The following is a 27,174-nucleotide window of genomic DNA, read 5'->3' as shown; positions in this document are numbered from 1 at the left end:
GAATGGTTTTTAAAACAAATATTTATTCCAGGAATCCTTAACAGAACTTACTTTTCTGAAGATGCTTCTGGATATATGCATTTGTGCATTTCACGTAGGTAAAAACAGTAATTCCTTTATATCAGCTCTAGCGTGGTTACAGACTATGTCCCTGCATGCTTCCCCATGCTGATTCCATACAAAGACATTCTTTCACAAGCTGGCACGTAGCCAGGATATTCTGTGATGAACTTAGTGGCCCCTTCCACTGACTTGATGAATATAGGATTCACTAAACAGCTAAACTACATTACCCATAAGCCATCTCTTAAGGAGACAGCGCTTAACCCTTTAAATGCCAAACATTCTAATATACAGTTCTCAAGCTAATATATGCTTTGGGCAGAGTTATACTGGTCCAGCACAACAATGAATGTCTACAGATGTTTAAAAAAATACAGCTATGCAACAAGCTCCATTATGTTCCATTGCACAATATTAAAGACAATATTAAACTTGGATTATTTTGCAATATGATTACTACCAGCTAATAGATCATGAAACAAAGCAACCAGTCAGCTTACCTAGCATATTGTTTGCATCAGGTTATCTTCCATATTACGTTTGCCTATCTCACAATTTGTAGTGCGATATTAGTGGGCCCTGTCCCCATTCATAAATTTACAAAGCACTGCTAGCCATTTTGATCTAAGCCAAGCTCTAAAATAACAGGTGGGTCCGTATTTAAAGCCAACTGAGTCTTAAAACTACAGAGTTTTCTTTTACATGAAGAATAGCTTGTAATAAGATGCCTGAATTGAAAAATTGGCAAGGAAGAATGAACAGCTTCATCCATCTGCAAGTCCTATTTGAGAGCCCATATTTTGCTTATGAATATAGGATTTTTCCACTGCTTAATTATTTAACAAAATGATTTGATTTTCTCTGAGTCCCTTCTTCTGACATAAAGTAGGGATGGCTGGCAGTTACTAGTCACTGTAAACTGATTTATCATCCGATTCTGAGCCAGTGATTTGTGTCACTGTACTGCCTTTATTTTTGAAATGGATGTCATAGAATATCTGTCAACAGCTGAAATAGCAACAGCAATTAAAGGTTCTGAGGATAGCATGTCCTCTACTCTTTCTCTACAAGCATGCTTCTGAACATCTATTCCATGCGGCCGGCCTGGCGTAGTTTTAATTGTGTTTTGGTAGGGGTTTTTATAGGGGGTATTTTAGAGCAGGCTTTTTATTTAATATTTATTGTGATTTTTATTATCGCCTGTTCACCGCCCTGAGTCCCGTAAGGGAGATAGGACAGTATATAAATTTAAATAATAAAATAAAATAAATAAATAAACAATAGCAGACATTAATGAAGGGATGACATGTGGATTTTTAGAGATTGGTTAGTATGCACAGCTCACATCGAAACAGGTAGTCCTTGACTTACAACAGTTCATTTAGTGACCATTCAAAGTTACAATGGTACTGAAAAAAATTGAATGATGATCATTTTTCGTACTTTCGGTTGTTGCAGCATTCAGGTGGTCAGGTGATCAAAATTGGAATGCTTGGCAACTGGCATGTACTTAGGACAGTTGCAGTGTCCCAGAGTCATGTGATCACTTTCTGTGACCATTGACAAGAAAAGTCAATGGGGAAGACAGATTCCCTTAACAATTGTATTATTAACAACAGCAGGCAAGAAAAGTCACCAAAGGGGGCAAAACTCTGTCTAGCTTAGCAATTGACATTTTGGACTCAATTGTGTCTGTGCAGACATACTGTATAAGGAGGAAAATTAATAAAAGCACAGGAGGAGTGGAATCTAAATGCAAATATCTCATTAAAACAGACTAAAACAATTATTATAACTGGGAAAGGATGACGCAGGTATGAAATGGAAACACCTCTGATTTGGTCTAGCTTGCCAAAGGTAAAAATCTTAAAAATATTGCCTGCAAGTATCCTTCAGCTCAATGTGGCAATCTTTAACATAACAGTATTTGTGTGGAGATTCTCAGTCATCCAGGTCATGGTTGTCCCAAAGGTGCTTTTTCAAGAGGCAACTGGACTTCCTTGTTTTTCTTTGATGATACTTTGCTTCAAAATTGAACAACCCTTTCTCAATAGATTGAAAGGGATACAACATCATCTGTCTCCTGTCTACAACACAGTCCTTTCCAGCAGTTCCAAGAAGGCTCCGCACCCATTTGCCCCGCTTATGTGATCCTGAGGACCCAGATGAAACCTCCAGATGGCCTCAACGACTCTCTAAAAGAAGGCAAATGACCAGGAATATAAATCCTTCCATTCCCCACCATCCAGTCAGAGCTGAAGAAGCTTCTTGGATGAGAAGTGAAACATCTTCAAAGAAAAACAAGAAAGTCCACTTGCGTCTTGAAAAAGCACCTTTGGGACATACAGTATTTGTGTGCTAAAGGAATCAGAGAAACTGCAGTAAATTGTTAAAATTATTGTACTAAAAATGTAGAAAGGGAAAAAAATGGCCAGAAATTACTTCTATGCAAACTTTTTCCTTTTATTATTCACATGCAACTTCTAGGTACTTCTATATGTCACGAGAGTTGGAATCTTTGTGTCAACGCTGTAATATTGGATATTATTGCTTTGACAAAATATGCAGAACTGTCTGGTATTTTTAGAGTTAACTTAGATCAGACATGTCAAACACACGGCCCGGGGGCCGGATGGGGCCTGCGAAGTGGTTTCATGTGGCCCGTGAAGCCATCCTGGAAACAGTGAGGGAATGGCCCCCACTGCCTTGGCCCTGGCCCAGGCCAGCCAGGAGCCAATGTACAATTTTGGCACTTGCCCTGGTGAACCATGCCTTGGACTTGCCCCGGTCCCACCCCCTTCTGCCAGAGACCCTCAGATCTGTCCCACTCCTGCCCAGGCCCCCCACAGGCACCCTTGACGCAAATGATGTAGAACTGGCCACGCCCACCCAGTAGGCTACACCCACTCCATCCATGCCCACCCAGTAGGCTGCACCCACTCTGGCCACACCCACCCGGCTCCCCCAGGGCAACCACAATGCTGATGCGGTCCTCAGTAAAATTGAGTTTGACACCCCTGACTTAGATGACACTGGGAGGGGAGGAGAAAGATAAGGAATGTGCAGGCTACGGAATGGAAGTGAACATTTGCCCTTCAGGCTGATTGTAGAACATGATTTATGACTGCAAAATAGGGGAGGGGAATAGGCTGGAATGTTATGTGCAAGGAAGGGGAATTCAGATCTTGGCATCCATCCATGCCGTGCCGATAATCTGTTACACAAAATAAAGACTTTTTAGGATAAACAATGCCTGGAAGTTCTTTGAAGTGTTTCATTAGTCGGAACATTGACACTTTGCTTACATTTTGCAAATATTCTGTCTTATGCATATATAAATTGCATCCACCTAATTCAGCCCTGCACACACCCTTACTATTGTGTAAAAAACACAGACGCTCTGTGCACAGATTGATACATGATTTTGCTTTCCAATGCTTGTCATCTGAACTAGTAAATAAATCAGATGGAAGTATTCCTAATAATGGAGCTATCATGCTTTTGGATAAATACAAGTGGATATTTTTTCCCCATTTGTAAGCTTTAGAGTTCTTCATCTCAAATAATGGAGATACTGGTGTTACAGCTCCAGGTCAACTGTTTTGATTAAAAACAAAATACATGACAACAGTGTTGAATATCAGTATTAAGTATCTGTCCATATATAAATAAAAAAAAACCTCTTGTAAATCTTGAATCTATTTAATTGATAAGATCTATCTTACAAATGCTGGATCCATTTCTGTCAAACTGTCGTGTAAATCAGTGTACTGTTCTACAAAGCTACCACTATACTTTTCAAATATTCTCAAATGACTTGAGGAAACTTTGTCCTCCTGTTAGAATAGAATAGAATAGAAAAACAGAATTAGAAGGGAACTTGGAGATCCTCTAGTCCAACCCCCTGCTCAGGCAGGAAACCTTATACCATTTCAGACAAAGGTCTCTTGTCCAGTCTCTTCTTAAAAACTTTCAGTGTTGGAGTATTCACAACTTCTAGAGGCAAGTTGTTCCACTGATTAATTGTTCTAATTGTCTAGAAATTTCTTCTTAGTTTTAGGTTGCTTCTCTCCTCGATTAGCTTCCATCCATTGCTTCTTGTCCTGTCTTCAGGTGCTTTGGAAAATAGCTTGACTCCCTCTTCTTTGTGGCAGCCCCTCAGATATTGGAACATTGTTATCATGTCACCCCTTATTTTCATTAAACTGGACATACCCAATTCCTGCAACAGTTCTTCATATGTTTTAGCCTCCAGCCTCCTAATCATCTTTGTTGCTCTTCTCTGCACTCTTTCTAGAGTCTCAACATCTTTTTTACATTGTGGAGACCAAAACTGGATGCATTATACCAGGGGTAGGCAACTTGGCTCTTTTATGACTCGTGGACTTCAACTCCCAGAATTCCTGAGCCAGCATGGCTCAGCTTGGAAACCTCTCCCTTTCCCCTTAGCATAGCTGGCTCAGGAATTCTGGGAATTGAAGTCCACAAGTCATAAAAGAGCCAAGGTTGCCTATCCCTGCATTATACCTATCAACTGCTCTTTCAAGTTTTGTGTTTGAATAGATGAAGACTTAAACTAATAGCTTAGCAATTATGTACCAACAGCTCAAAACTATCCATTTTCATCCTAGCAAAGTTAAACCATTGGGCTGTTTCCATCATATTACTCATTTGATATTATATACTAGTGTATCTTGGGTTTACAGAGGATAATTTAATAAATAATAATAAAAATAAATAATAATAAAAATAAATAATAATAATAATAATAATAATAATAATAATAATAATAATAATAATAATAATAATAATAATAGTAATAATAAATAAAAATAAAAATAAAAAATAATAGCTTTACACAATGCTTTGATTACTACAATGTGGGTTGAAATAGTTGATTTAAAACTGAAAATTGCCATAGATACATAATACAGCAACAGTAAGGGGATTCTTGAAAGAACAATTGTTTTGTTTTAATGACTGCATAGATGGATAGAAGATACCTGAGCTTAAATGTTGAATAAATATGGTTACATCCAAAGATGGAGTTTTTAAAAAAAACAGAACTAAAACCAAGGACAAACTGAAAAGGTATATTGCCTTGGCAATGTGTCCTTAGGTCCTGAACCAAGATTGATTTTCTGTTCTTGAAAAAGTTTAGAACTATCCTGCTTTTGGCCTGATGTGGAAAAAAAGAGAGACTAAAATCAGAAGCACCCCTTATGAACGATTCTATTCCTTTCAAAAACTAAACCTGCATTTGTTTTTGCATCCCTATAGATATTGAAATTATGTGAAACTTTCTCATTTCAGCAACTAAACATTCTGTGCTCAAAGATGACTGTTGTCTCTCAGTCTAGTGTTCACTTTAGGGCTCTTTTGGAGACAGAGTAAGATTTTAAAATTCTTGTAATTTTAGTTATTCTGTTTTTTATGCCGACTCAGTTCCTGCAATTGCTAGATATTGTTAGTGTTGTGTTTTTATGTTGAATTGTCTTGTTAAAGTTGGGTGACAGTATTTGTTTTCATGATTGTACTGCTGAGATGGTACGGCTTATCTTGGATGATAGAAAAGAATTTCAATAAAAATAAGCAAAATGATGCTATGATCAGAGGTGGGAGGGTGTCTAATCTGTTAGGCATTTGAGAAGCAATGAGCAAGTTAGATATTTACAGAGCATCTTTGAGAACTCAGAAATATGCCTATAAGCTCTCTTGGAGGCAACCTTAAACATTTCACCCCAGATATTAAAACAAACAAAGCAAAATGCAATGAAATCTGAAGCCCACAAGATCTTTTATCATAATCCTGGTGGATTGCACTGTTTATGAGGAGATTTAACAGCACAGAATATTTGTATTTCATATTTCTATCTAAACTTCCAAACAAGATACTTTCCTTTTTGTCTCTCTCTCTCTCTCTCTCTCTCTCTCTCTCTCTCTCTCTCTCTCTCTCTCTCTCTCTCTCTGTGTGTGTGTGTGTGTGTGTGTGAGAGAGAGAGAGAGAGGGGGGGGAAGGGAGGGAGAGGGAGGGAGGGAGAGAAATAAGGAGAGAGAGAAAGAGAAATAGGGAAAGAGACAAAGAGAAAGAGAGAGGGGGAAAGAGTGAGGGAGAGAAAGAGGGAGAGAAAATGAGGGAGAGAGGGAGCAAAGAAGGAGAGGGAGAGAGAGAGAAAACTGTTGTATTCATCAAAATTTATTGGAGTCCCAAGAACATATTTTTTCCATCGCTACCTCTCTTTTTATTTCTTACCAAAACAAAATGAGTTATGAAGCACAAGCTCTTCAGATGCCATTTTCAAAATATAACTTCTGGAATAGTGAGGCAATAAGAGCTGGGCAAGAGCTGAAAAAAAAGTGATCATGATTTCGGGAAAAAAACAACTTTAAACATTTGAAGTTTTATTGCAATTGTGCCACTTATTTTCTGCCTGTTTAAGGATGTTTGCATCTAAATGATGTTATCCACTGTGTGGATTTTTGAAGCAATCCTCAGCTAGCATGGAATAGCCCTGTAGTGCTTTGAATCTGATGGGGCACAATGGCTTAGCGGTTAAAGATGCTGAGCTTGTTAGCCGGAAAGCTGAAAGCCTGGGTTCAAAACCCATGTGCCACGCAACGCAGTGAGATCCCATCCTTGCCCCAGCTCTCGCCAACCTATCAATTTGAAAGCATTTAAATGCAAGTAGATAAACAGGTACCATTTTGGTGAGAAGATTCCGTGTTTCTCCAAAAGTAAGGCCTACACCAACAATAAGCCCTAGCTCAATTTTTGGGGATGGGCCTAATATAAGCTCTATCCCCAAAATAAGCCCTAGTTTTGGGGTGAGGCACACATTTAAAAATCAAGCTAGGGAGGATGTAGGGGGGTGCATCTGTTCCCAACACCCCACACCCATTCACCTTGCAGTCAGGCCTTTCCTTGCTGGCCCACTTCTTCTGAGGCCTCTTCTGCAGCCAGGCCTGCATTTCTCAGTCACAGGGCTTTCCAGAAGGCCTATGCAGCCAAGAACCCAGCTATGGATTCAATCCATAGCTCAGTTCTGCAAGATCTCAGCAGCCGAGCACCAAGCTATGGATTGAATCCATAACTCGGTACTCAACTGCTTAGGCCTTCTGGAAAGGCCTGACTACAAAATGCAGGCCCGAATGCAGCTGCAGAACTTTGTCCCCAGAAGAAGTGGACTGGCTGGGTGGGGCTGTTGGTAATGGAGGTGAGGTAAAACCTACCCCGAAAATAAGACCTGGTGCCTCTTTTGGAGGTAAAAAAAAAAAGACACAGTCTTATTTTTGGGGAAACACGGTAATAGCATTCCGTGTGCCTTTGGCATAAAGCCATGTTGACCACATGATCACAGGAAATGTCTTTAGACAACATTGACTCCCTCAGCCAAGAAATGGAGATAAGTACCATACTTTACATTCCGACATGACTGGACAGGAAAACTTTTACATTTTTGCTCTGAATATTATATACTTAGTTTCATACAGGTTTAGGCTATTTCTCCCCCTAATAAAATGACTGTGAATACTAAGATATCATGCCTGTGAAAAACTTTTGAAAGGTTTTTACACGATGCAAGTGTGGGAATATTTACAACCTACCCTTTATCAACAGTTAATGCCTCCAAATTTGCCAGGCAAAGCAATATTTCTGGGCACACACACACACACACACACAAAGCTTTATGTACATAAAAGATATAGATGTTGTGCTGTAAAAGCGGTTTGATGTGTATGCACAGGAACCTTTTGGTCTGCTATGCAAATGTATAATAAACACAAAACAAGGTCATAACACAGAAGCTTCCTAAAAGTTCATAACTATCTATGTTCACTTGATTCATTTTTCATGTGAAGCAAACATGAGATGGGAATGAAAGAATTTTTTTTAGTTTTTCTCTACAAACACTTTTTCAACAAAACAAAACACAACACAACTGTACATCGTCCATTTTTGCCACCTTTGTCAATCTATGATGACAAAATCAAGTGGAAATTTCTCTCTTCTCAAAAAAATGGAAAAACCAACAAAAAGCCAACAATAACAACCTTGATGAATTGGTGTGTGTGTGTGTGTTTATAATATGCAAAAACAATTTAAGCAGAAAATATCAGTTCCTGCATATACATTTGAAGGACTTCAGATGTCTAAATCTTACAAGTATAAATCTTATTTCAATGTTCAGATAACATACAGTTAAACTCAGAAAGTTTTACTTCCTATTACATATAGAATTCCCTTTTCCAAAACAAGCATAAATTGCAGCAATGTGTTACTTGTACATTTGCATAACGCATACCATTTGTATTAAAAAAGCCTTAATGAAACAGTAATTTCATTTATGCTGTAATGAAACCATGTATTGAGTTCATATAATCACATTATATCCAGCATTCCCATTTTAGTTTTCATATTTCTTAATATTCAATTAACAGGTGTAACAAAAAAGACACACACACACACACACACACATCGGGTGGGAGAGACACAGAGAAAGAGAGAGACAGACAGACAAAAAGACATTTCAGTCTGAATCAATACTCTACAAAAAGAATCCTGCTTCCATAAAGAGCTGATTAACCAAGCTGGTCCAGTGGCAGGTTGGTAGAATCTTTCTTTCTTTCTTTCTTTCTTTCTTTCTTTCTTTCTTTCTTTCTTTCTTTCTTTCTTTCTTTCTTTCTTTCTTTCTTTCTTTTTCTCTCTCTCTCTGTATCTATCTATCTATCTATCTATCTATCTATCATCTATCTATCTATCTCTTCCTTCCTTCCTTCCTTCCCCCCTCTCTTCCCCTATGACTAGTTTAGCCTTCCTTCCTTCCTTCCTTCCTACCTACGTACCTACGTACCTACCTACCTACCTACCTACCTACCTACCTACCTACTGGCTGAAGGCATTCTTCTGAGAATACTGCAAAGCCAGAGAAACATTATTGCTCCTTGAGTCATATTTACAATTTTACAGTTTCATGTATGATTCTTCTTCTTACTACTCCCTATCCTGCAAAACTAATTTGCTTTGCCTGATAGAGTTTTAAATCAGAACCTCAGCATTTCAGTACTATTGCTAGTCTACAAGTAAGAATGGAAGTTTATAAAGCGAGGGTTTTTTCTACATTTTTCATTTAACATATTGCATTTGCTGGATTGTTTGGCAATATCAGTGATTAAACGTCTAGATATAAAATGTAACTATAGCTATCTAGATACAAATTCACACATACATATTCAAACAGGTTGAACTATCTGCTTTGTTAAAAGTGTCAGCTTTTCCATTGGTTGCCTTACCTATTGCATAATATCTATACTGTATCAAGATATTATTGTAAGATAAAACCCATACATTGTCTGTAAGACAAATAATTATCCATAGTATAAATATGATTACAGAGTAGATGCACATCCATCTACTTCTATATCCTCAGGGCAAGGAAAAATAACCGACATGGGCAATCTACTATGTAACTCCAGGAATGTTTAGTTCAACACAGATAAGAATAAACTGGCTAAATCTTTCTGAACCAAATTCCAGGTCAATTTCCTAATCATCACATATTTGCTCTCATGTCTGAAAGAGAAATCTTCCACATGGAGAGAAAGTAACTGTTAGGGGTATGAGGGGTGTGGTCAGGATCCATTCGTTATCGGAGAGAAGATGCAACATTTTGAAGTTCCCCTGTGGTTTCTTTTGGAGATAGCAAATATACTCAGCATATATCTCTGTGGAAAATCATAAAACTGTGTCTCACTTAGTTTGGCCATGCCGTGCAGGGAATTGACAGTTGGTCTCTGACAGAAGGCCACCTGAAGAGACTAGAAGCATTTGAAATGTGGATTTACATGCGGCTGTCACGTATAAGCTGGGTTGACAAGATCAGAAATGAGGAATTGATAAGCTGCCTGGGAAAGCCAAGGGAAATCATCAAAACAATTAAAAAAAACGAAAATTAGAATATTTCGGACATGTGATGCGACACCCAGAAAAATACGGCATACTCCATTTAATCCTCCAGGGAAAGATAGAAGGCAAACAAGGTCCAGGCAGAAGAAGAACATCATGGCTTCAAAATCTAAGGGACTGGTTTGGACAAAACTCAGCAGCACTTTTTCGTGTGGCTGCTAATAAAAACAGGATCGCCAACATGATCGCCAACATCCGATACCGGATATGGCAGAAGAAGAAGAAGAAGAAGAAGAAGAAGAAGAAGAAGAAGAAGAAGAAGAAGAAGAAGAAGAAGAAGAAGAAGAAGAAGAAGAAGAAGAAGAAGAAGAAGAAGAAGAAGAAGAAGAAGAAGAAGAAGAAGAAGAAGAAGAAGAAGAAGAAGAAGAAGAAGAAGAAGAAGANGAGGAGGAGGAGGAGGAGGAGGAGGAGGAGGAGGAGGAGGGAATTTCACTGGAGAATGCAATTATGTTTGGAAGTGTTAGGATGTAAAAGGAAACCTGGCTACCAAAGAACACCATCAAACCTGACACCAGCCAGAGCACAAAAAAACTCAAAGAAGTAGTGCAAGATTGGAAGATGTAGAGATACCTGGCCCACAAAATTGCCAAGAATCGGACTGAATGGATAACATCATCATCATATCTCTGTACATCAGCAGTGGCTCAAAGAAACCATACTGCCAATTTTTGACCAGAAAATTGATAGTCCATGAGTTGCCTCCTTGAAGAAGCCACTAGTTCTTTTAGACATGACACAGAAGAAATCAGAAAATGAGGAGAGAGAAAAAAAATATCTCCAGACATTTGATATGTCTTTCTTTTGTTACCTTTAATGGACTTTTGTCTTCCCACCGGCAATATGAACATTAACTGCTGCTTGCCACATTTCCCGAAGTTCAAATTAAAATATAAATATTGCATGTTCACCTGACTGAATAGCTTTTGTTAAAGCTAAAACAAAACAATTGGAAGTAAACACAAAGTTAAATGGAGCTTACGTGCCCAAGTAATTTATGCACTGGATTGCAGTCGCAAGCTGAAATATTAATTTCAACATTTTATTTATTTTTCCTTTAGTTTTGAAGTGTCTGTAGTAGTTCAATCAATATGTTAGTTCTTTGTAGGAAAGAAGAGAAAAGCTGAAGGACACATTTAGAATATTTGTATTGACCATGGGCTCTTTTGGTTGTATGACTGATTAGTATAAACATTTGGCTTTAAAAATTTATCAGTAGGACACTGATTAACCTATTTTTTCAAGGATCAATATTAGTGTGTACAGATGTATCAGTCTGAGTTTTCATGTTATTATGTGCAATGTTTTCTTAAGTTATTCAATGCCTTAGTAATGAGGAATAATATTTTAAATGTATGATCACAGACCAGAATTGGGTCCTAGGAAATAATACACATTTTTCTGGCTTCAGCCTCACAAGAATAATACAAGAAACAAATTTTAGTACTTTTAAGCCCAGCAGCATTTTAAAAACCATGGAGGAGGCATGAAATGGTCTTTATTGATCAACAGGATGAAATAATACAGAAAAGGGGGGGGAATCAAGCTGATGACTAGAATATTGCAATCAAAGATCTGCCTTTTTTATGTGTCATCATCTTGCTTTTTGGATTGCACCCTGAGGACAGTCTGCAGTAATGCATTCCCATTTACAATCTGTTCCTTAACCACCAAGCTATATTAATCATAACTAGAACTTCAATTGTTTTTCATTTTAAATAATCATTCTCCCTAAAAAGCACAACTTTAAACTAAATACAGAATTATCTATTTTTATAGATGGGGGGAGTAAATAATGAGTAGAATGGAGTGGCGTGGCGTGGCGTGGCGTGGCGTGGCGTGGCATGGAATGGAATGGAATGGAATGGAATGGAATGGAATAGAATAGAATAGAATAGAATAGAATAGAATAGAATAGAATAGAATTCTTTATTGGCCAAGTGTGATTGGACACACAAGGAATTTGTCTCCAGTGCATAAGCTCACAGTGCTTATACTCACAGTGCTTTTGGCCACTACTATAATTCATCCATCGTACCCTAATATTATTTTCCTTTATTACACCTAGAATGGAATAGGAGTACACATTAAGTGAAAAGTTATCTAGTATCTGGACAAAATAAGCATGAATCCAACAATCCTTCGAAGAGCAGAATGAGATTGCCTGTACATTTCAGAAGTGAAATTTACAAGTGTAAATTGTAAATGTACACCCTACAAGTGTAGCGTGATACCTCTGTCATCCATTAATCCAGATGATAGAAACTGCTCATGTTATTAATGTACTCGTCTCCTATTGTTGTTAAAGAAAGATGAACACGAGAATCAGGGTCCATTCCTGAAAACATAATTCAGTGCATAAGCCTTACCTGTATATGCGAACTGAACGAGATCCCAAAGTGCACCAGGATCAATGCCTTCCATTTTGATTTCTTCTTGCTTGGCTTCGCAAACATCATTCGTAAACATGGCAGCAAAGTAATCCGAAACTGAGCTGAGTACAAGCCTGGGGGCAATGTGAGGAGAGAGAAGGGCAGAGATGGAGAAAGAGAAGGAACATATCTGTTAACTTACTGTATTTCAGTGCAGTCTACTTCTGAAAATGTTCAACCAGCAACAAGTGTGGTAAATGCTCAAAAGTCATGGAAATGCCAACTTTATAAACATTTTTTTGGAAACAAGTTCTGCTGAATCACATATTCTCTTCCAAGTAAAAGTATAGTAGAGCAGTCTTACTCTGCTGGCATTTAATAAAACTCAGTAAATGAACTCACAAAAAAAATGTGCATTGAAGCATCAAATAAGTAGCCAAATATTTATTTTGATGAAGGTGGCTTTTGGAAAATAAATAAATAAATGAGGTCACCTATTTATGCACCTGATAGGAAGAGAATTTTCTTCTCTTCTGCTTCTTCTGTCCTTCAGTACTGTAGTATCATTTGGTCTACTTCTTCCTATTCTTAAATCCAACTCCATTTATATGTCTCTTTCATCCATGTCTAATTGCTTAAATTAAATTCCTTGGTGGGGTATTTCTCTATTGGATAGATCTGGCCAGATATGGTGGCCTTCAAGGATTTGATGATAGATGATGGACCGTTGGCATTTTCCACACAGAAACCAAGTAGAACTATGTGGTTTTGTAGGTAAGAGTGAATCTTATATGTCCATTGAGTATTTTCATGAACATCTGTTTACATGATGTAAAAAACAGTTTCCTGGATATGAGCAGGATATCAAACCCTTTATAAGAGTTGTGTGCTGCTTTTCAGCCACAGAAGCAACCAAGGTAGCTTAAAAAAATTAACTGTATGATAAAATCACACCATCTTCATTAGTGAAGCAACACTAACAGCAAATGAATAAAGCAGAAGAACCATGAGTAAGATACACATTCCAAACAGAGCAAAATTAAACTCTTTGAAGAGATAGATTATAATGATAAAAATGTCTGTTGAAAAAGAAGGTTTTATCTATATGCATAAAACTAAAAGTTAGGAAATCAAGAAAGTTAATTTCTACCACCTTGATACTATTACTCCAGTTCTACTTTGAAAAAAAAAAAAAACATACACAGCTGTCACAGGCAAAAATAAAAAGTAGCCTGAGTGCTTTTCTCTACAAAATATACTCAGCCATTAAGGATGTTCCCGGCTAGTGAAAAAAAATATATCTAAAAACCACTTTCATTATGATCAATAATGGAATCAATCCCAATGGAAAAAGTCTCCACGTTTTTCTTTGCATTCTGATCACGCCTCTTATGCGATAGACTGAAAGCAGGTAAATGCCTGAACTTTTTGAAATATGTATTTTACAACTTTATCTCTTTTTATTTTTAACAAGTAAAGCTGCAATTGTCAGGCAGTATTACTTTTTCATCTGCGCATTGTTCTCTCTCTTTTTCAATTATTTAACCAAATAGTGCAGTGGTTCTCAACCTGTGGGTCGGGACCCCATTTGGGGTCGATCGACCATTTCACGGGGGTCGCCAAGCAAGGCTGTCCACCATTTTTTTTGTCCATTTTTTTTTGTCCGACATTTTTTTCCCCTTTTCTGGAGGGGGCCTTACCTCCCTTGGGCTGGGCCAGCTGGTGGTCGGCCTGCTCCGTCTCTGCCGCTTGCCAGCTACGCCTCGGTCGGCGCAGGGGGTGGAACCACGCATGCGCGGCGCTCCCGGGCAGGGAAAGTCCCCGACTTACGATCGGTTGGGTAGTCCTCGACTTATGACCGGTTTAGTCCTCGACTTACGACCGGTTTAGTCCTCGACTTACAACCGGTTTAGTCCTCGACTTACGACCGGTTGGGGTCGCAGCATTAAAAAGGTTGAGAACCACTGAAATAGTGCCTGGTAATTAATCTCATTCAGGAAATCTTCCTGAATTCATCATGTGCTATTGATTTCTGAACTTCCAAGGACTGGAGGGAGTGGTACGTTTTGGTTGAGACGCCTACTCACCGGGAAAGGTCAATTGTATTTAAGATATCATTTTTTTTCTCCCTCCAATTACTGCTACTTCACAAGAATAAGTTCTACAAGAAATAAACTCATGAACTCTGCTTCTCTCATGTATTGTTGCATAATATGTGGAGTCCAAAGCGTTTGACTTCAAAATTAATTGGATATAAATACAACCCATTTTAATATTTCCAGAATACATTTAATTAAACCTTCTGCTTCCATGTATTCTCCTTGATTAGTTCCCAAGCTTCTGCCCAAATTGGAACAATATGAAAATCACAAACTGTTCTTACACTCAGAATATTTAATGCATCATTTGACTTTATCAGTGATAACAGTTAAATAATGACCCTGTTTTCTTACATTCTGCAAGATATCAGCAAGCTAATCCTTAAGAGTAAATGTACATGTTGTGATGTGAACAATACATGAATTTTCTTGTCTAGGAAATTCTCAGTCATCCAAGTCATCCTTGTTCTAAAGGTGCTTTTTCAAGAGGCAATTGGACTTCCTTTTTTTTTCTTTGAAGACATTTCACTTCTTATCCAAGAAGCTTCTTCAACTCTTACTGGATGGTGGGGAATGGAAGGATTTATACTCCCTGCAGATAGCTGGTCATTTGCATTCTTTTAGAGAGTCGTTGAGGCCATCTGTGTCCTCAGGGTCACCTGAGTAATGAAAATGGGTGTGGAGCCTTCTTGGAACTGCTGAAAGGACTGTGTTCTGATCTCATCATTTCTAAATCCAGCTGATATTTAAGAAATGTTGATGCTGTAAATGGGTTTCATCTTCTAAACTTGCTCTAGTACAGGGGCGTCAAACTCGCCACGTCACGTGATATGTCGCAACCTATCATGACTTTTTCCCCCTTGCCGGAGCTGGGGTGGGCACGGCTTCCATGTGACGCATGCAGCCCACGGGCCGGCAGTTTGGCACCCCTGTTTTAGTAGATCAGGAACAGAGAGCAGGTGGCAAGAATGGAAGTCTCTCCCCCTTCAAAAAAAACCCTGGTTATTACAGGTGGGTGCTGAGCAAAGGTAAAATTCACAGGACACTGGGGAGCCCCAGCTGAGACCGTCATATATCATTAAATGTCTTTTTCATTTGCACCACCTAAGCATTTATCTTATGCATGATATGGAAATGTGAGTGTATTATATACTACAGGGTCCCCAACCCCCAGGCTGTGGCCCACTCAGGCCCACGGCCTACTTGGAATCGGTATGAGTGGTGGACCAGCACGCATGTGCAGTTCCATTCACACAAGCAGCGCCCCAAAGGCTTCTCTTATCTCTTGTGTGAGTGAAGCTGCATGCACATGTGCGCGCTGTCCTGCTACTCTGCCCCCCACCCCAACTGGGCCACCAAGCCACCTGCTCCTGATGCTCCAAAAGGGGAGCAGTGAGAGTATAGGCTGAGTAGGGCAAGCATGCCCTGCTCAGCTTCGCTGATTCTGCCTGGGCAGGACACCCGATCCACTTTTGGAGCAGTGAGTCTAAAGGAGCACAAGACCGCGTACCAAAGGCTTCTCTTCTCTGTATTAAAAGCTTTTGTAAATGGATAAGAAGCTTCAGGGGAGCGATCTCATGCTGCTTCAGGCCTTCAGTCACTTTGGAAAAGTTTTTGGCCCAGAGAAGGAGCATGAAACCACACCACAAAAAGCTTCTCTTGTGTGAGTGGAGTTCTGCACGTGCGTGCATTCACACGGCCCAGTTCCCCTGTCCTCTCCTCCCCCCCCCCACCCCAGCTGGGCAGTCAAGCTGCAAAGGTTGGGGAACCACTGATATCCTATATGTGTGTCAGCTATTCTAAAAGAAAAACGTGCTTTCAGATAGCCTGGAAATCTGAAACAGACTATCAATACGTTTGCATCTTTAACCGTGAAGATAAACTGTGATTCAGCTTTATTTCAGAGGGAAGCTTATGACCCTTATCATTTATTGCTCCGAAAAATTCTGATTGCTACTGAACTGAAATAGCTGTTAAATCAAGTTCAGTCAAGATACAGATGAAAACCAATCTTCCCATTAAATACCAACTTTGCACTAGAGGAACAGAATTTGCATTTTTCATATAGAACATATTTGGCAAAATAAATACTTTATTACAATGTTTTTTGATGCAGTTTAAACACTAGGTTTTTTTTTTTAAAAAAAATTTGATACATAGATATGGGATGAAAGAGCTACAGAAAAAAAAATTGAGGCCTCCTTTGCTTTTTTGCCAAGCTTACAATCAGTGTGGCCTCAAATATGCTCAGCCTTCAAAAGAAAAACTATAAAGAGCTACATAAATTCTATTACATGGTTTAAATCTTTCGCTCTCCAATTTTTTATCTTAGCTAGAATCTTTTCCTCTACCAATCAAATAAACTTCTTGTTGTGTTTATATTGGACCACTAATAAACATTTAATCTTCGTTACACAAACACAAATCTTTAAATAAAATGTTAAGGTAGGAATTAAAACCATCATATCAACAGTCAGACCATCACTCTTCATAATCGTAAGCTTACACCATTAAATATTTCTCTTGTTAAGAGGAAACTCTTCTTGAAGAATTGAACATGTTTTTTTAAATAATAATAATAATAATAATAATAATAATAATAATAATAATAATAATAATAATAATAATAATAATAATAATAACAACAACAACAATGACATACTTTCAAGAATGAGGGCCAACTGCAGCTGGTATTTTGATTGCTTTTTCACTCCTGCCTAACAAATGGCTCTTATAACTCCTTTAATACATACCTGTGTGCAGGTATCTTACGGTTCCCAGCAATTAAAATAACATCACAAAGCTGCTGTTGCTTCAGGTAGCTTTCCATCTTTCTGAAGGTCTGCTCAGCATGGTGAACAGCTTGGTAGAATTCTTCAGAAGTACTAAGATCCATATCGCACTGAGGAGTCAAAGGATGATTGGCTGCTGAGTGCCTATAAATCACAAACACAGAAGGAAGAAAGGAAGGAAGGAAGGAAGGAAGGAAGAAAGGAAGGAAGGAAGGAAGGAAGGAAGGAAGGAAGGAAGGAAGGAAGGAAGGAAGGAAGGAAGGAAGGAAGGAAGGAAGGAAGGAAACGATGAATACCTTTTCCAGAAGTTAATCAAAAGCATTTCAAAGCTGATAAGAAAATAATTCAATTTGCCTCTCCTGCCCTCATTACAATTGTAATAGAAGTCTCTTAGTTATCTAAATTAGGTACAAAATCAGTATGCCATTACTGAGAAATGTATCTTCGTTATTACACAGGAAAAAAAGCACAAAAATTAAGCATAGCTAGTTGATTCATTTTATTTCCTATATCACGGGTATTCTGGTTGTTATTCAGTTATACTTTCTTAATTTTTGTTACAAAAAAGACTTAATAGTACACAACCATCTCTCTTTCCTAACCAAGCAGACAATAAGACAAACTCCAGGAGACTTTTTCCTCATATTCGGCTCTTGCATGTTTCTCGCAATAAATTCCCTTAGGACTGCATTGATTCCCTTAATAACTATGGCATTCACTTAATGACGGTCACAAAAAAGATCATAAAATTGGGTTAGCCCATTAGAAGCGTCAACTTACAACAATCATCATCATCATCATCATCATCATCATCATCATCAAGTTGGAAGGGACCTTGGAGGTCATCTAGTCCAACCCCCTGCTCAGGCAGGAAAACCTATACCAGTGATGGCGAACCTTTTAGAGACCGAGTGCCCAAACTGCAACCCAAAACCCACTTATGTATCGTCGGGTGCCGGGTGGGTGTGGCCCATTGGGCGGGCGTGGCCCATTGGGCGGGCATGGCTGAGGTGGTAACGGCAGACTGGGTGTGACTAAAAAGTTCAATCAATCAATTCCAACTTTGCAAGATCTTTTTTTTTCCTGGGAGAAGTTGAAATTGATTGATTGATGGAACCCCCTTTTTTTTTGCACATGGCGGCGGAGGGCTAAAGCAAAAACATTTTATAAAACCCAGCTGAATGCCTAGGACTGGGGTGACGCTGCGCGTGCCCACAGAGGGGGCTCTGCGTGCCACCTGTGGCACACATGCCATAGGTTCGCCACCATGGCCCTATACCATTACAGACAAATGGCTGTCCAGACTCTTCTTAAAAACTTCCAATGTTGGAGCATTCACCGCTTCTGGAGGCAGGTTGTTCCATTGGGTAACTGTCAGGAAATTTCTAGATTGCTTCTCTCTTCGGTTAGTTTCCATCCATTGCTTCTTGTCCTGCCTTCAGGGGTTTTGGAGAATAGCTTGACTCCCTCTTCTTTGTGGCAGCTCCTGAGATATTGGAATGCTGCTATCATGTCACCCCTCATCTTTCTCTTCATTAGACTAGACATACCCAATTCCAGTAACCGTTCCTTATATGTTTTAGCCTCCAGTCCCCTGATCATCTTTGTTGCTCTTCTCTGCACTCTTTCTAGAGTCTCAACATCTTTTTACTCACAGTGGAAATTCCAGGCTCCATTATAGTCACGAGCTGAAGAACTGTACCTCTCTAAGAAACTGTTTATGGCTAGGGTCTTCAAACCTTGCCCTTTTATGACTTGTGGACTTCAACTCTCAGAATTCCTCAGCCAGCGTGCTTGGCTGAGGAATTCTGGGAATTGAAGTCCACAAGTCATAAAAGGGCCAAGTTTGAAGACTCCTGGTTTATGGGGTTAGTCTATGCAAGTGCCAACTCTGATCAACCAAAGTAATTGGCCAATGGAATGGGAACGGTCAATGAAAAGCATTCAGAATCCACAAAATTACAGATAGCAACCAATTTTGGATCAATTGCTTCTCATTGTCAGCTGAAATACATCACCATTCAGAATACAGAGGGATGGGTGAATGGATGAAAGAAGACATAATCTTTTACAATCTTTTCTACAGCTGATTATAAAAAAATTGCATTTATTTATTTCTCTGAACAATCGGACTTATCGTTAAATATCTTTTGATTCAGAGGTGAAGGTAAAATATGTCTGAACTTGCTTATTTCGGAGAAAGCAACAAATTTTCTGGGCAACTAGATGATTTCTAATTGGAGGGTGAAAGAAATGGAAATGCCATTAGAATTTGATCTTTATTGGATAGAAATGGATAAAATAATGTTTGTCTCCAAGTATGGTTTAATTTAAACAGGATTAAAATTAGAAAAAGCAAGCAGCTCAGTGAGTGCTTTTTTTTTTCTTTTTTATTGTGAGTTTTTTTAAAAAAATATATAGTTTGATATCTTCTGGTGATAAGGCACCTGTCCTAGAAAGATGTGGATAACTATTTTTTATTTCTTCTGAATTCTTTTTTCTTTCTTTTTCTTTTTCTTTTTACACTTTGGTCATATGGTGGGCCAGAACCTACCAAAACTGTATTGACAGTTAGTCAGAAAATAATAAAACATTGATTTTATTCACTTTTCAGAACCCTCCAATGTACTGTTCAGGAAATTATGTCCATTTTTTACCCAATTTGTCTACTGTAAAATAATTTATTCATACTGTTGAATACTGTTAATTTATACAGGAGGATAAGGAGGAAGAGGAGGAGGAGGAAGGAGAGGAGAGGAGGAGGAAAAGAAAGGAGAGGAGAGGAGAGGAGAGGGGAAAAGGAGAGGGGAGGGGAGGAGAGGAGAGGGAAGGAAAGGAGAGGGAAGGGAAAAAGGAGAGGGGAGGGGAGGGGAGGAGAGGAAAGGAAAGGGAAAAAGGAGAGAGAGGAAAGGAGAGGAGAGGAAAAGAAAGGAAAGGGGAAAAGGAGAGGGGAGGGGAGGAGAGGAAAGGAAAGGTTTTACCTATACACAATTCTTAAGAAACCAAAAAAAAAAAAAAAAAAACCAGACCATAAAAGCACAGACACAAACACACAATGCTGCTTGGTGAGCTGCCAAGTAGGATTATTAGACACAAAGTGAAGTCAACTCTCCTTTAAATATTTGATCAGCTGTTGTGCAAATAGTCCCAACTCCACGGTGTCTTGTCAGGCTGCAAAGAATATTTTCGGAAGTGACAAACCCAAACAGTGAGACACCCGTGACAAGATGAATTAGGATTCTATGTGAAGCATCTAGTCTTTTGAAAACCACACATATAAAATCTCATCCTAAATGCCAACTCCATTTTTCAGGACCCTGTGGTGGATTTTTTTTTAATATCTGGACCTTCTTTGATATTAAATAAATAACGATAATGAAAATGCTTTGGTTAAAAAAAATCCTTTTTAGATTTAGAATGGAGAGATTGGTATTTTCTCTTTTCAGCAAGCTTTCACTCATAGAAAGCTGTCCAACTGATTTTTTTTTTAAAGGATATTTCTAGTGACAAGCTGTACTTGTAGTGTGAAGTGATTTAAGTTTCTATTAGCAAATTCATTATGTTTTTCTTTTCCTCTCTTCCTTCCTTGATTATTTGTTATCTTCTATCCAAAATGCATCTGGGTTTGAAATACTAAACCTAACCAATTACCTATTGGATCATGCTTACATCAGCTACTATAAAGTACACAATTCAGTTTAATAGTATGAATTTGAGAAAGGAGACTTGTTGAAATGTTATGAAAGTTAGGAATTCATCTTTCTTTTATTCATAGAAAGAAATAAGCAGAATATTTTAGATTAACAAAATGTATAGAGTTTTCTAATCTTAAAAAAAAATAGGGGAGCCATATGACATCACGTGAAGTATTAATATCATTTTACAAGGCCTTGGTAAGGCCACACTTGGAATACTGCATCCAGTTTTGGTCACCATGATGTAAAAAAGATGTTGAGACTCTAGAAAGAGTACAGAGAAGAGCAACAAAGATGATTAGGGGGCTGGAGGCTAAATCATATGAAGAATGGTTGCTGGAATTGGGTATGTCTAGTTTAATGAAGAGAAGGACGAGGGGGGACATGATAGCAGTATTCCAATATCTCAGGTGCTGCCACAAAGAAGAGAGAGTCAAACTATTCTCCAAAGTGCCTGAAGGCAGGACAAGAAGCAACAGATGGAAACTAATCAAGGAGAGAAGCAACCTAGAACTAAGGAGAAATTTCCTGACAGTTAGAACAATTAACCAGTGGAACAACATGCCTCCAGAAGCTGTGAATGCTCCAACACTGGAAGTCTTTAAGAAGAGATTGGACAGCCACTTGTCTGAAATGGTATAGGGACCAGACTGGCTGGCGATGGACTTGTGCGCATGCGCAAGGCGCAAAAAAGGGTTCTTCCCTATTGGCTGGACTGCCTGGGTTTGGAGAGACTATAAAAGGCCTGCACGCCTGTTTGGTCGAGAGTTGAGTTGAGGAACGAATAAAGAAGTACTTGGTTACAACATGTGTCGTGCTTCAATGCCGCGAACCCCAAAACATAAAAATACCCATTTGAACTGTCTGGATCTCTTGATTTTCCTTGCATTTGACCTAAACTAGCATAAATGGCTTATAGTCCGTATAATTGAGATACTTCTCCCTTGACTTCCTCATTCATTTGAATAGCCATTTCAGTATTACTAAGGTAGGCAATAGCAATAGAACTTAGACTTATATACTGCCCCGTATGCAGCACAAGATGGAAGCATTATTTGCATATTGCCCCCAACAATCTGGGTCCTCATTTTATCGACCTCAGAAGGATGGAAGGCTGAGTCAACCCTGAACCCCATCACATTCAAATTGCTGATAGGGCTCATACAATGATAAATAGGGTTAGATAAATCTCTACTATCAAAATAAATAAAAAAGCTTTATTATTATTGTTGTTGTTGTTTTGATGTTGTTTTATTGTTGTTTTATTCTTCTTATTATTATTGATCATCACACAGTCAGCCTGATGTTCAGACTGGATTTGGTATTTTTGTTTGCCTATTGAGTCCTTACCAAGGACCTGGGATAGGCAGATGTGGATGTTTGGTGGTATTACAGATATTGTTTCAGGATGGAAGCTATTCCCAGTATGGCCACCTTTTGCAATTGACTGATGGTGAATTTGTCAAAATAACAAGAAGAAGAAGAAGAAGAAGAAGAAGAAGAAGAAGAAGAAGAAGAAGAAGAAGAAGAAGAAGAAGAAGAAGAAGAAGGAGGAGGAGGAGGAGGAGGAGGAGGAGGAGGAGGAGGAGGAGGCACAGCTGTACTCGCCTATGAAAGCAAAAAAATCAGAAGTCTGGTAGTCCCAAAGGTGCTTTTTCAAAAAGCAACTGGACTTTCTTGGTTTTTCCTTGAAGATGTTTCACTTCTCATCCCAGAAGCTTCTTCAGTTCAGTTCTTGGATGAGAAGCAAAATGTCTTAAAGGAAAAGAAAAGCATCATTCCTTTTTGGAAAAAAAAGCACCTTTGGGACAACCATGACCTGGATGACTGAGAATCTCCATAGACGACAAGAAGTCTGATAGCATTTTTTTTTCAGACTAAAACATTTTATACCCAGGCATAATCTTTCACAAGTTTTTACAGGAAAAAAATGAAAGACAAAGACAGAAAATGATCTATCAGATGCCTCCTGGGTTTTTTTCCTCTTTCTTTAGGAGGGTTATGCATGAGTATTAGAGAATCCCTTCTATATCTTGAATTCAGGATGCAAGAAGCAACTCCTTTTTTTCAATCGCAAAGAGATTAGTACAAGAGTTCGCAAGCTCATGCATGCTGTCCTGTGAGCTGAAATGGTAATGTAGATCCAAAGCGTGTGAATCAAATACATCAAGTGTAATCATATTTGTCAGCCTTCTGTGCTTTCTGTAGAAATTGCAACCAAGATGGTCATGTGGAAAGAGCAGGAGAAGAACATGGAAACCAAATTCTGAAGAACCTAAATGCATTTATTAATGTCGGCAACCAGTAAAAGGACACTGAATGCCTCCAGAATCAGCATTTAGACTGTGAGAAAAAGGGAAGGGAAGAAATAAAAAGCCAAAACAAAACAAAACAAAATTAAGAAGGAGAAAGGAAGCATTAAAGGAGAAGAGAGGACATCAACAATAATATTCAAGAGCCAGCTGATGTCCAAGTGAGAAGCTATATTTGATTACAACCTAAAAAATTAATCTTACTTCAATTGTGGAACCTTTACAAGCACCATCGATCAAATGCTCTTGTTTTAATCAAGATGCTATTCCTTCCCTTATTCGTTTAAATATTCATAGCTTGTAGTAAGTTTATGTTTAGAATACATTTATGTTTATGGTAAATTATTATATAATATTTAAATGTGGATTTTGATGAGAATCCAGGGAGGGAGGAAAGTCTTTCTGAATCCCGTTCAACAGACTGTCTCTTAAATTTAAGACAAAGCACAGAAAAAACGCACCCTTAATAAGAGCGCTTCCATTTTCTCTTTAAGGCAACTAATAACAACAACAATAGCACTTAGACCTATATATTGCTTCACAGTGCTTTACAGCCTTCTCTAAGAAGCTTACAGAGCCAGCATATTGATCCCAACAATCCCGGTCCTCATTTTACCAAGGGTGGAAGGCTGAGTCAACCTTGAACCAGTCAGAATTGAACTCATGGCAGTGGGCAGAGTTAGGTTGAAGAGGATCCTATATAATTACTACTACACGATGTGACCTTGTTAAAACTTCTATTTGAGACACCAATTAGTCTTACCAAACAATTATCTCTTAGCTTCAGCCCTGTCTGAAATGAAAATAATGACTTCTCTCATGGCTTGCTACAAGCCTGGTTGAGATAAATGTTCTAAATAATATCACCAAACACTTTTTTAACTTACATATTAATTATAAACCAATAAGGTCTGTGTTTTGTCTTTTTTTCACAGTTGCTGAATTATTTGGTTACTCAATAGGTTATTCCAAAGGTGGGAGATTTACTGCTTTCTGTTACAATACAATTCCCACACCCCTATTTTTGCAGGAAAGGTTGTTGTCTCCTGGATTCTTTGTGGTTTGATCGTTTGATATTTGGAATTTGAACAGAGAGTTGTCCAGTAATACAGGGGTCCCCGACTCCTGGTCCATGGACCAGTACTGGGCCACGGCATGCCAGCAACCGGTCCGCACAAACAAGCAAAGCCCCATCTGCGGGATGCAGACAGCACACAAAACCATGCATTCTCCGGTTCACGGAAAAACCTTTCTCTATGGAACTGGTCCCTGGTGCCCAAAAGGTTGGGGACCTCTGCAGTAATACAACATGATGTTGTTGTGCAAAGACTTAGGATTTCATTGTGATTTCCAGAAGACACCGATGGCTATCCTGAGTGAAGTTCAGGAAATCTTTGACGACAATGGAGTCCCAAACTTTTGTTGCTGAGTGAGACATTTTTTAAAGTGAATTTTACCCTGCTTTACGACCTTTCTTGCCACAGTTGTTAAGTGGATAACTGAAGTTCTTAAGTTAGTAAGTCCTGTTGATTTTGCTTATCAGTAGGCCGCAAAAGGTGATGACACGTCCGAAGGATAATGCAACCGTCATAAATATGAGTCAATTGCCAAGTGTCTGAATTGTGATCATGTGACCAACAGGATGCCACAAGGATCATTAAGTGTGAAAAATGTTGATAAGTCACTTTTGGCAGTCCCGTTGTAACTTCAAACAGTCACTAAATGAACTGGTGAGTTTAGGACTACATGTACTGTAGAAAAATGCTCCATAGACCAGAGGCCCTCAACCTTTTGGGAATCAGGGACTGGTTCCATGGAGAAAGTTTTTTCTGCAGACTGGAGAGTGTATGGTTTTGCATGCTGCCTGCATCCCACGGATGGGGCTTTGTTTGTTTGTGCGGACTGGTTGCTGGCATGCTGCGGCCCGATACTGGTCCACGGACCGGGGGTTGGGGACCCCTGCCATTGACAATCAACAGGTTGGTATGAGGGGGGACATGATAACAGTGTTCTAATGTCTCAGGGGCTGCCACAAAGAAGAAGGGACCAGTCTATTTTCCAAAGCACCTGAAGTCAGGACAAGAAGCAACGGATGGAAACTAACCAAAGAGAGAAGCAACCTAGAACTAAGGAGAAATTTCCTGACAGTTAGAACAATTAACCAGTGGAACAACCTGCCTCCAGAAACTGTGAATGCTCCAACACTGGAAGTTTTTAAGAAGAGACAGGACAGCCATTTGTCTGAAATGGTATAGGACAGTGATGGTGAATCTTTTAGAGACCGAGTGCCCAAACTGCAACCCAAAACCCACTTATGTATCATCGGGTGCTGGGTGGGCGTGGCCCATTGGGTGGGTGTGGCCCATTGGGTGGGTGTGGCTGCGCTGGTAATGGCAGACTGGGTGGGACTAAAAAGTTCAATCGATCAATTCCAACTTTGCGAGATCTTTTTTTTCCCGCGAGAAGTTGAAATTGATTGATTGATTGAACCTTTTGGGGGTTTTTTGCACACGGCAGTGGAGGCCTAAAGCAAAAAGGTTTTATAAAGCCCAACTGAAGGCCTAGGACTGGGGCAACGGCGCATGTGCCCACAAAGAGGGCTCTGAGTGCCACCTGTGGCACGCGTGCCATAGGTTTGCCACTACGGGTATAGGGTTTCCTGCCTGAGCAGGGGGTTGGACTAGAGGACCTCCAAGGTCCCTTCCAACTTTTTATTTTATTTTTTTATTATTATTATTATTATTATTATTATTATTATTATTATTATTATTATTATTATTATTATTATTATTATTATTATTATTATTATTATTACATGTTTTAGGCTTAATATTTATCAAATGAATGGATTTAGAACCCCAAAAAAGGATCAAAAATGCTATCAAAATGGCAATATGTCTGTTTTATGAAGCAGCAGCAAACAGGCCAAAAGAAATAATGTGCATATACATCACACTTACACACATAAACATCTATAAATGTGAACTGATTTTTGAAAAGAACTTGATTTCCAATCTGTTCACTCCCTTCAGTCATTTGATTGTGATCCATAATACAAACAATTTTAATACTTGGAGAACATTTCAGTTAGTTTTTTGGTTTTTTTTGTAGAAGATAGTTTGAATGGGCAAATTAAACTTTTATTCCAGATTTTAAATTTTTCATAAGGTTTAAAGTTATAAAATCTTAATTTGGCAATGAAGGTTCTGAAACATTCGGCTGAAAAGAGCATCAATCATCCAGATGAAGCATGCACATTTATTCATGGGTCTGATTTATTGGAAGCCTCTCGTTCTTTTTCTTCTCCTAAATTATGACTTCGTAGTTGTAGAAACTTTGGTAAAAATCTGATAGCAGAAAATGAAACATGAGATTTCATCAAAATATTCCTCCATTACAATGATAAAATATCACTAATCACTATTTATCCAGACAGGAAATTCAACAAGGCATTTTTTTTTCCAATCCCAGGTTTCCATCCCATAATATGAAATTTCTAGGTAAGTGTCAACTGCTTCTGAATTTCTTTGCACACCTTTATACAGTATTAAGAATTGCATTACATGCACAGATCTACGCTTTAAGATCTGGTTTGTTTGTGTGTGGATGTGTGTGTGTGTGTTTGTGTAGGTGTGTGTCTGTGGGTGTGTAAAATGAACAGCTGGATTTTTTTTTCATGCTTAGCATACTGCAGCTTGAGCCATAAAGTTTCCGTTTTTGGTGACTTATTTCGGATTTAATTTGTATTGAAAAGCAAAGAACATCTGCCTTTTTACTATCAATAATATTCAAAAAGAAGATATAAGGTATGGTTACCAAGCCACCTCTTTTTTAGATGAACATAATTCTTTTTTTTTTTTTGGGGGGGGGGGGGTTGGCA

General features: G+C 38.7%; 1 protein-coding gene across 1 annotated transcript in view; it reads right to left on the bottom strand.

The window, feature by feature from the left end:
- KLHL1 (kelch like family member 1) overlaps positions 1-27,174 on the bottom strand; it is a 120,319-nt gene that overhangs the window by 77,295 nt on the left and 15,850 nt on the right. Inside the window, exons 2-3 of the mRNA XM_015832338.1 lie at positions 17,249-17,431; positions 12,394-12,530 (exon numbers count right to left, since the gene is read on the bottom strand). Coding sequence (XP_015687824.1) covers positions 12,394-12,530; positions 17,249-17,431 — 320 coding nt within the window. The remainder of the gene's footprint in view (positions 1-12,393; positions 12,531-17,248; positions 17,432-27,174) is intronic.

Source organism: Protobothrops mucrosquamatus, unplaced genomic scaffold (assembly GCF_001527695.2).
Source record: "Protobothrops mucrosquamatus isolate PMUCROS unplaced genomic scaffold, P.Mucros_1.0 scaffold2, whole genome shotgun sequence".
NCBI classification, from domain to species: Eukaryota; Metazoa; Chordata; class Lepidosauria; order Squamata; family Viperidae; genus Protobothrops; species Protobothrops mucrosquamatus.
This window is presented reverse-complemented; position numbering and strand designations above follow the sequence as displayed.